Here is an 11,240-nt window from a genome sequence, read left to right as displayed (position 1 = left end):
CGGATAGAATCTCATGAAAAAACACGCACTCACATTCATTGTTAACCATTAAATAGTTGGGTCGGTGTCTCCAGGGTCCGACCTCTTTGGCGTTGATTTAACTTTTTAAGTAAGAGAGAATAATCTAGTGTTTTGCACGTGAAAGGACGTTTCCCCCGCGTGTTTTCCCTCCCGCGTGCGCCCCATTGTCCCCGCGCGCTGGCAGAAAGAAAACATTTGACGTTTCTTTTTAGTCCAACAAAAGAGCCACATGTCATTGAAGTCACTGTGTGTGTGTGTGTGTGTGTGTGTGTGTGGAAGAGTCGGAGAGAGTGTTAAATAACAGTCAATCATTTTAAGTGAATAACTTTTTGTTCATTTAAATTGATTCATTATTTTCAGTCTTTGATTTGTTGTGTTATTAAATTATTTTTGCACTGTCACTAAATAGCCAAAGTTATATTAAAACATGTTACGATATTAGCCTATAATTCGCTATTTTATTATATTTAAATAGTGTTTACATGTCTGTATTATGTCTGTATATATATATATTTTTTTTTTAAAATATTTTAAGTATGATTTGATGATACATCATCATGCATCTATTAACAGCAAGCCGCTATCTCAGATCAGTCGCTGAAATCTTCGACTTCCACTTTGGAACGTTGAGAGCAAAGTAGCCTTCTTCTTTGACCAATCAGCTCTCGGTTACGGGATCCTGTGGACCAATCAGAACGCGCTGTTCGAGTAATAGACAAGGGTCTCTGCAAACTCATGAATGTTTTAGTAGTTTGAGAACTCGCGCTCATCCTAAACGTCTGTTAATAACAATAACGCTGCGATTATAATTCTCGTCACATAATGAAAACAACGACCAAGGACCACAAAACAGAAGAGACTACATTTGATTAATAACATTTCATCCTCGAGTACTTATTTTTCTGCTTTCCCTGGAGGGATACAAAAAGATAATCGGAGCTTATCATTTTTGTTTTTATTCGTGGAATATTTACATGAATTTTTAAGCCCGCTGAAGTGCACTTTTAGTGGCTTGGCAGGGACCGTTCCCAGGATGATGCGTCCAACTCTCTCTCAAAACTATCCCCGCAGTGGCTTCCCAATGGAGGGTAAACTGTTACATTAAATATGCACATTAAAATAATTGAATTTCATAGTGGAAATCTGAGGCAAAGTGTAAACTATTTTTGGAATCTGGGTTGCATGTGTAGACTAACTTAACTGAAAACGGTTGTTATTTTGTTTTTAATTTAGCAATACATTTTTGTTAAAATGCAAATATTTTATTACAATATTAAAAGTTGTTGACTGTTGCAAGCCTACATTGTATTAAGTTTATTTTTTTTTGAATTCTTGAAAAATAAATGTTCTTCAGTGATTCTTTGCATTAGCAAATAACCCATACAGTATGAAGAACTAATAACCATTTCACTGTACATTGTGCTTCAGGTTCTTAGATGAAAAAAAGGTTCTTGATGTAGCCCAGCTAAAAAAAAAAACGACTGTTAAAAAAGGCTGTTTTAATCGGCATAATTTATGTATTTTCATCATTAGCAACAGGCTATATTTGTTTCCATGCATCTATAGCAATAATTCCTTTAATTTCTACTCGATTGCATGAGTTTAGAGTTTCTCAATCAGTCATTAATTTCAAATAGCATGATTGTAAATTTAGCACCACTTTTAGTTTACCTCAAATTTAAAGCAGCAATCATACTGACGTTTTACTGGGTTGCTTTTTTTTTTTACGTTTAGAAACACCTGAATATGTCAGCGAATTAAATGCACATGGAGCCTATAGTCTATGAACCGTCTTACCCCAGAAGCACACTAAAGTTATTTTAGGAATATATGCAGCATGATTTTTTAATTTCATGTTTCTGCAATTATGTTATTTCTCCACTGTCATCATTTGGGTTGGCTTCGATGCAGTGTCAACTCCGATGGGTCAGGGTCGAGTCAACCAGCTTGGAGGAGTTTTCATCAACGGCCGGCCTCTACCGAATCACATTCGACATAAGATAGTGGAGATGGCCCATCACGGGATCCGGCCCTGCATGATATCCCGCCAGCTCAGAGTCTCTCATGGCTGCGTCTCCAAAATCCTGTGCCGCTATCAGGAGACTGGATCCATCCGGCCTGGAGCCATCGGCGGCACTAAATCCAAGGTGAGGCCCTATAGGGAGGCATTGAAGTGCGGATTCATCTGTTGCAGCTGGGCGTGCGGATATTTTTATTTATATTTATTTTATTTATTTATTTAGTCAGCGGATCCATCTGTTGCAGCTGGGCATGCGGATATTTCCAAGGAAATTTGCGGATAAACTCAAAGCAACAGGTCGATGACTGACCGACAACGCCTACTGTCTTTTGACATAATGACCCTGAATTTGAACTAAGAGTCTTTGAATTGAATCAGGCACCTTGTTGACTGTCTTTATTTAATTTTTATTATTTTTAACAGACTACATCTCCAGATGTGGAGAAGCGCGTTGAGGAATATAAACGGGAAAATCCCGGAATATTCAGTTGGGAAATTCAGGATAAATTGCTCAAAGAGGGAATTTGTGACCGGAACAACGTACCCTCAGGTATGCGTCAAACAAAACGAAAAAATACATGAACTACAGTGTGCAAAAAAAAAAAATAATTATAATAATAACTTTTTTAACTTGTTATACATTTTCTTGTGATATGCATAAAATCTATAGTAAATAATACAGCGATAAACAATGTTTTGTCAACATAGGGCCTACGCTAGATCGACGTACTGTTGCTATGTTTACCTGGCGAACTCCATTTCTGTTGTCTTCACTAGTTTTAGTAACCACAAAACTTAAATCACACACTCAGACTAACTTGACATCTAACTTTCTTAGTGACTGAAACGTTTGAAAAATGAAATGTATACTATTGAAATGCATATTTCTATATTAAAAGATATAAAACATATTAAGAGCACGGTTGAACTCTTGTCCAGTGAGTGCGATAAGCCGCATCATGAGAGGCAGATATGGCGCAAGAGGTGACGAGGAGGAGGAGGAGGAGGAGGAGGATGAAGAGGACAAGCGCGAGCAGGAAGAACACGCCCGCAGGAGCGGACACAGCATCGAGGGGATTCTCGCAGACAGATGTGAGTGGATCCTACAAACTCTTTAACAGGTTTTAGAAATAACTGTAATTGTAATTGATCTGGAGTTGTTGGAAAGATGTGACTTTAACAAACTGAAATTTAATTAGAATGATAGACATATTTTTTTATGAATATATAAATGGCTTGAAACACTTGGGGACTATAATGGTGATACAAACTCATAATGGTTCTTATCATTTTAGCCATAGCAAAAGAAAGAAATTAACCTACACTACCAGACAAAAGCAATTTTTTTAAATTGTGCTTGAAAAGCAAAAAGTATGAATTTCTCAGCAAAACATTTTTTTAAATGGACAGACTGCATAATGAAGGAAAGCAGGGCAACAAGACTGTCCAGAAGTGTCCCAGGATGCACTTTATGAAATTTCCAGAATGTGTAGAGCTGTAATCTAGACAGTTTCATTAGTTTAACGTTTCTTGGTCAGTGCATATTTGTAAATTTTAATTTGTGTTATTTCATAGTTTTGATGACTTTATTATTTTGATGACTTTATGAATTTATTATATACAATGAGGAGCCCAAACGTTTGATTGGTAGTTTATAAAGCAGAAATATAAACAAAAATGTGGTGTATTGACTTGTAATATTTCTTTGCATTAATGATGAGTTAGATTTACTGATGATCAATAACCAATAATTCCTAAGTATATTAATAAGTATTATGCAACAGGCATGAGGGAAGGGGGAGGAAGAAGCCACCAAACATGTTGGAAATCTGGAAAGAGTAGGTTTAATGTGGCCACAATGATAGGCAATGAAAGGCAATGAGGATCTTAAATGGAGTTCTACATTTCACTAAAAATAAAAAAAATAAGGGAAAATATAAGTTATGTACAACAAATTGGATAATCAATACAAAAGAAGAAATTGTCATAATTTACTCACCCTCATGACATTGCAAACCTACATGACTGTTTCTTTCTGATTTTTTCTGTTCTCTGAACAGAAATTATCATAAATATTAAAGACACATTAAAGACAAAAATATGACAACACAATGAATTGTTAAGGAAGGACATCTGTAGCATTTCTGTGCAAAGAGGCCTCAGAGGAATCAAAAGGAAAGAGTTGATGAAGAACAGTGGAGGAGAGTCTGTTTTTGCCTTCTTGCTGCCTACTGGCCGACAGCTGAAGTGACTGATGTTTTGCTGTTCTGTAATGATATTTAATGAGCTAACAGCCTGTCCCTGCGTGACTAATTAAGGTGAACGTTATTTGACTGCCTCTGATGCCCTGCTAACACCACTTCAGCTCCCTAAATAATACTGATCTGGATGCAGAGTCACACTTAATGGCAATGGGAGTTTATTAAAGGCTATTTCCGTCAATAGGGACAAGTGTTCTCCTCGGCTGTTCCTTCATGGCCCGGAGCGGCGGTCACAATGGGGGTGAGCCTCTCGTCATGTGCGCTGCCACAAAGCCTGTCCGTCACGCTCTGCCCGTCTCGCGATCCAAGAAAGACGAGTTGCCCAAGCCGTTTAAATCAGGCTCTTTATTTGAACTTCACTTTCATCTGGCCAATGAGTCAAACGCGCCTTGCTCTTTTTCTCCTCTGTCCTCCTCATGCCCCGTTCTACCTCTCTTGGCCTGCGGCGCATTTTCGGTTAATATCTGTGGGCCGTTGTCAGTCCCTTCCATTCCCACCGCCCCTCCTTTTCTGGGAGACACAGACAGGCAAGTTGAGTTCAGTATATACACCCTTCTTTTGAATAGGCAACAGTTTGATTCCTGAACCCTTTCCTTCATACTGTCTCCATATATCATCTTAAAGACTCAAAGATGTTGGCGTGTGTGCGGGGAGTCTGTAGGTTATGAAATCTCTCTGTTTGCTGTCCTCCAAAAATCCCCTCATCCTAGCTCACAAAAATATGTTTTATGAAAAATTTTCCCTTTATTAAAACATAATTTCTTAATGTTCTCTGTCATTCGAAATGTCTTGTTTTTTAAATGTTTTCCTGGTTATGTGAACTGAACATTAGAAAAAAAACATTAAGAGAAAGTTCTATTTTATCATTTCACAAAAATTATGGGAATGTTACAACTGAATGTTCTCTGAACCATCTGAAACTATAAGTAGTAACGTTTAAAAAGAACCTTAGGCAAATGTGCAACAAATGTTAAATGTTATACTAAAACATACCAGATTACTTTGAATGAACGTTCTATTAACGGACCCAGATGTTTGGTCATAACTTTGAGAGAAACTTCCAAGCTAATAAAAACATGTTCTAAGAATGTTTTGCTAATGTTCCCATTAAGCTATTAAAATGTTATTTCTAATCATTCTCTGTACGTTCTAAAACGTCCAGTTTTTTAAAAATGTTATTGTGAACAGAAAAAACATGAAGAGAACATTCCATTTTATCATTCTGCAAATATTATGTGAATGTAACTTTTGATTGTTTTCTGAACATTTAAAAATGTTAGACAAACATGCAACTAGAAAAAAGAACATGCATAAATAATGTTTTTATGCAAATTTTTGAGAATGATATTAAAGACCAACGTTCTGTTAACATTACAGGAAGAATCTTTGTTCATAACCTTGCCAGAACATTACACAAAGTTCTGAGAATGTTCCCTGTTCGCTTCCTGGCATGCATTGTGTCCTATTGGAACAGATATATTTAGTATGCTCAAACAGAAAATGATACTGAGAAACATATTTAGAAAAGTGTAAAATGATTGACACTCCTATAATATGCACGTATGCACACGCCGCCAAACATATGCACATGCACAAACACGCAAACACACGCATGGATGCACACACGTACACATGCATACACAAACAGTGCCAACTGGCCCAGTGCGGGATGGTTTGTGTGGCACCATGGAGTGTGTAGTCAGTGGGTCGTAATTCAACAAACAAACACAAATGCACCACCAAACCCTACAAAAGGAAACTTCGTCAATACAAACTTGGCCTTAAAATCTCTAGGAGGAGTTACAGGTGCAAATTTGGTCTCGGGTTAGGAATAAAAAACAACAGATTGATATAGATTAGTGTTTTTTATTGTATATGAAATATTAAAGCATAAATTGCATCCTTTTCTGACACAGAGTGCGACAGACAGTGAGAGGAGTACAGTTGGATGGACAATGAGGGGAAACCCCCCAAACAAAACTGTCTCCATTGTGTCCAGCGTGCAGTGTCAGTGTCAGCAGACTTAGGAATCTGTGTCTGCTTGAGTTCAGGCCCTGAAGGCAAAACTACAGTGTGCGTGTCAGTTAGGACACAGACAGCACGAAAACAACACTGAGAGAGTTCAGGGAGGCTGCTTTTTATTGGATAGTTGATAAGTGAGCCTATAGGACTTAAGTATGAAAACATGAATCAGCTCACCTAATCACAATCACAAAGTGCAGTTTCTTGCTTAGTTTGCTTTAAAAAATGTGGTACATTGTTTTAGGTGATGGCCAACAAACACTTTCTGAATATGTGTTTTCATTTGTTAAACAGAGCAGTCCGAAGTCACTGGTGTTTGACCTCCAGTGATCAAAGGTCACACTGGTGTATGTTTAGAGTGACAGGTGACCACTTCCTGTTTTAACTGCTATTCCCTTCAGCATAAAGGCACTAACTGCACACTATGTACATACTAGCATATTAATCTAGTACTATTTCTGTAGTAAGTGTATAGTATGCAAATTTTCTGTATGCACAAAATGATCAGCACAATTGCCAAAATATGCAATGTATACAATGTAAGAAATACTATATACAATGCAATGCATTGACCTGATATTCCATCTCCAGTATGATATATTAATGGCGATCTTATTCTTGACTTATTTTCTGATCGTACTGACATACAGTCTTTTTTATGTTTTCAAAAGAAATCTCTTATGCTCACCAACTTCAGAAATCATTCGAATATGCTGATTTGCTGCTCAAGAAACATGTTGAAAAAAATTGTATGGAAACTACGATCATTTTTATTTTCTATGATAATTATTTGATGAATAGAAGGTTCAAAAGAACAGCATTTATTTGCAACAGAAATCTTTTGTAATATGAGTCTTTACTGTACTTTTGATCAGTTTAATGCATCCTTGCTGAATAAAAGTATTCATTTCATTTCATTTTCGAACGGTAGTATAAGCTAAAGCGTTTCTACAGAAACTTGGATTAAAAATGCAAAATAATCATCTCTAATTAATTACTTGAAGCCAAGTGTGATGAAGCAATATCGTGCACCATTCTACTTTGAAATGTTTATAGTTGCATACTGCATGCTGTTTCACACACTAGCTTCTTTTACAAAAGCCACATAACCAAAAACACGTATCAAAAGTGACTCGAGAGCAAAGCAAAAGAGGCTAAACAGACCAAGAGCACATTTGGTTTCGAGCTGGAACGTGTGGTTGTTTGAGGGCAGCTGCGAGGGTCACAGTTGCTCTTTAGCAAGTCAAGTCCTCCCTCTGTTTCTCTCTGTTCCTAAACGCTGGGGGGCAGATGGGCCCACGAGCTGTCACTCATCCTTTCTGTCTCCGACATCTGTTAGTTCTCTATGTACTGCTTAATGTAGTCGGGCAGTCACTCAGCCAACCTCGGCGCTGAAAAGGACCCTCCTCGCTCTCCCCTGTCCGAGATGCTGCATTTGTTCCCAAGCTTTCTTTTGTCCTCACACACACACACACACACACACACACGCACACACACAGACTAACTCTACACACGCACATATGGTTTTATCTTGGACCGCTGCCGCTTGCCCCCAACCAAAACTAAGTGCAAAAGCCTGCTGGATATGCGCTCGCCGTCCCGCAGTATTAATGAAACTCCTTAGGTGGATTCTGTGTACATGAACGCATGAGGTAAATGGGCTCAGGGTGATATTTTGCCTCCAAATATTGAATTTAAGCAACGAGGGCCCAGAGCTTAGGAGAAACGGCGGATGGAGATGCTTTTAGTGACCGCACCGTTTACATAGCGGAGAGCTGAAATATCTTAAAACACATACTCATGCACACTACACGCTATACATGCCAAAGACCTGAAAACACACACACACACATACACACTCTGTATTTACAGAAGGCAGAATATCTCTAGATTCTCCAGCGGTTCCATTTCCATGACGTTTGGGTTTTGGTTGTGTGTGTTTAGAAGCCTGTGGTCTGTATTCTTCTGCCCGAATTAAACTTGTGTTTACTGTTTGCTCTTTGGTTCTGTTTATTCACTTGCCTTGATTCTCATTCAGTCGGCAAAAATATAAAAATGCAATGCTGACTTGTTTGCTACCAGATCATCAGATGTCAAAAATGAACACTGATACCATTTTTTCCATACAATTTTCAAGCTCCTAAAATGACAAAAAGCACCATAAAGGTATCAAAAGTAGTCCATGCAAATACTTATCAAGTCTCCTGAAATCATAGGATAGATTTTTGTGAAGAACTTGATGTCATTGTTCAATCTTTTCTGGTGTCAAATCTCGTTTGAGATTTTTTAAACTTTGCGCGACATGAGAACCAAAGCGGTCTGATTATCAATCATTTCTAGAGCATATTTACATATTAAAAAATGTAATTAAAAATCAGCACAGAAGAACCTAAAATGTGGTTACCTCTAAATTCAAGATTTCATTCAAATCAAAAACATAATTAATATAATAACTTAGTATAGAATAGAATAGAATTTATAGTCACCCGAATCACCCTAAATACATTGTTACACCAACAAAATTAAATTTAACGGTATTGGCTACTAGATCATCAGATGTCAAAAAAGAACATTTTGACCATATTTACTCATCCTTGTATTTTTCCGATCCTGTATTTTCTTTCTTGTGAAAATACTTTTCCATAAAAAAAAGACAAAAGACAAAAACCTGCATGTCAAGTTGCCTAAATTGACAAAAAAGCACCATAAAAGTAGTCCATAAAACATGTGCACTATATTTCATATTTTCTTACAGTAAGTCATACAATAGATTCACAAATTCACAGTCGTTTTTTACTGATTCTGGCGTCAAATCTTATTAGAGATTGCATTTTTTTTAAACTTGCCACATTGCGATCCCTTTTAATGATGTGAGAACCAAAGCTGTTTAATATCAGTTGTGTCTAGAGCATATTTACATAGACAAACATAGTAAAACATTTATTAAAAATCAGCACAGAAGATCGCAGCCACCTAGTTGAGCTTGGTAGTTTTAACCTAAAATGTAGTAAAAAAAAAATTCAAGATATAATTAATAAAATATAAAACTTAATATATAATATATATTCACAGAATCACCCTAAATGCATTAGATTACACCAACAAAACCTAAGGGTTTATTTAAGGGTTAGATTACTTAGAAATTACTCCTAGATTTAATAATCACATGCATGAATCTTGCATGCTTTCACAAATGAGAACACAAATGAGTATATGATGATAAAACTTTGGTTGAAAGTTATATGTGAGTGCACACACAGTAAAAGAAAAGCCACAGAAGACTCATTATTCAGAGCAGTGTCCACATCCCAAGTTTCAGGTGCTTCTGTGCTATTTCTAAATGGGTTTTTGAAGAGATTGAGCACTTGAACTACCCGGCCCACCCTTTTCCCTTTCTGCCCTGCCACCCACCCACCTTTGGCCTTCTTCATGCCCCTTACACCCCCTCCAGGGCAGGTGACGGCCTCCACTGAGAGCCCCGGCCGTCATGACGGATTCCACAGATGGAGCGTGCAAATCGATCCAACAAAGACTGAAGGGAAGACAGAATGAGAGAGAGAGAGAGATGCACAAATAACTCAATGTCTGTAGAATAAAAAATCACTAGATATGAATTTCCTTTAATTCCAGGACCATGAATATATAGTTCCCAGCTTCTCTGTCTGGAATGTCACAACATTCACAACAACACATGCTTCAGTGTTCCTTCAACCAAATCCCTGTGAAATTGTAGGAATTTCCCATAGTTCTCATTGAGTCCTCATAAGTACATTTCTGTTTGAAACAAGAAAAACAAAAGCTTGTTTATGAGGAAATATGTCATGTTTTATTATATTAATGATTTGGGTTTTATTTATTTATTTGTGTGTTTCTTTTATAGGTTTTCTTCTTTTTTCCATTTAATTTTACGATATTTCAGGACATTGCCTCTTTCTTTTCTCCTCCGCTGTATATCTCTTTCATCCTGTTTTTTTTTTTTAACAATTTGCACTTGTGCATTTTATATTCCCTCCTGCAGCTCTCTCTGTTTGTGTTTAATTCTTTGACTGTTGCTCTGTGGTCTTTTTAGATGCTGAGGCAAAATGGAGAGAGAGAGAAAAAAACAGACAAGGAATTACTGTGTGACACAAAAATAAGCCTGGCTCTGAAGCCTTTCAAGAAAAGATGTGAAGAAGCACATCAAATTCTATTCACAAAAACAAAAAAAAAATAGTAAAAGCTGCTAAAACATGTTTGTTTGGTACTTCTACAAATTGAGGAGCGTCTTCTGTGCTTCTGCTTGTTCATATTTGTGTGTATTTTCTAGGTTTATGACACACACAATTGTTTAAGTGGGGATTTGCCATTAACCACTACTGTTTCCAAAATACCAGACAAAACATAATCCAATTTTTTAATCTATATAAAATTATATATACATATATAAACATTATATAATATATAAAATATTTCTTACATTATATATATATATATTATATAAAATCAGATACAGTTCAAAATATATTTAAAATCTTAAAATATACCTTATAAATGATTTAAATACGATATATATTTTTAGATATTTTATTTTCTTACATTATATTAATAGTACATATTTAGATATTTAGAAAATTATAGAATGTATAAAAACAATATCTACAATATACCATTTTCTAAATAAACTTATAAAAATAAAATTTTTATATCTTAATTACATAATTAAAAAAAATCATAAAGTGTGGAAAACAATTCTGTTATTCTTTGCATCTGTGTTTCAGTGAGACCATCTGATAATCTGTTTCCAAAATACTAGAAAAAAAACGAATCCAATAAAAAAAAAGAATAAATAAATATTTCTTATATATATATATATATTTGTTTATTTATTTATTTATAAGAAATATTTATTTATTAATTTATATATATGCACACTCTAA

At 36.0% G+C, this 11,240-nt stretch overlaps 1 protein-coding gene across 1 annotated transcript in view; it reads left to right on the top strand.

Moving 5' to 3' along the window:
* Window positions 1-853: 853 nt before the first annotated feature.
* Window positions 854-11,240, top strand: part of LOC107669860 (paired box protein Pax-3-like) — a gene marked incomplete at its 5' end in the record, with an annotated part of 18,911 nt that continues 8,524 nt past the window's right edge. Inside the window, 5 exons of the mRNA XM_016462286.1 lie at window positions 854-1,109; window positions 1,933-2,168; window positions 2,465-2,591; window positions 2,981-3,133; window positions 10,394-10,445. Of these exons, the coding sequence (XP_016317772.1) occupies window positions 854-1,109; window positions 1,933-2,168; window positions 2,465-2,591; window positions 2,981-3,133; window positions 10,394-10,445 (824 nt within the window). The remainder of the gene's footprint in view (window positions 1,110-1,932; window positions 2,169-2,464; window positions 2,592-2,980; window positions 3,134-10,393; window positions 10,446-11,240) is intronic.

The sequence above is a fragment of the Sinocyclocheilus anshuiensis genome, unplaced genomic scaffold (genome assembly GCF_001515605.1).
Source record: "Sinocyclocheilus anshuiensis isolate Anshui unplaced genomic scaffold, SAMN03320099.WGS_v1.1 scaffold272, whole genome shotgun sequence".
In the NCBI taxonomy this organism is placed as follows: Eukaryota; Metazoa; Chordata; class Actinopteri; order Cypriniformes; family Cyprinidae; genus Sinocyclocheilus; species Sinocyclocheilus anshuiensis.
The sequence above is the reverse complement of the archived record's forward strand: the minus strand, read 5'-3'. Positions and strand labels throughout refer to the sequence as shown.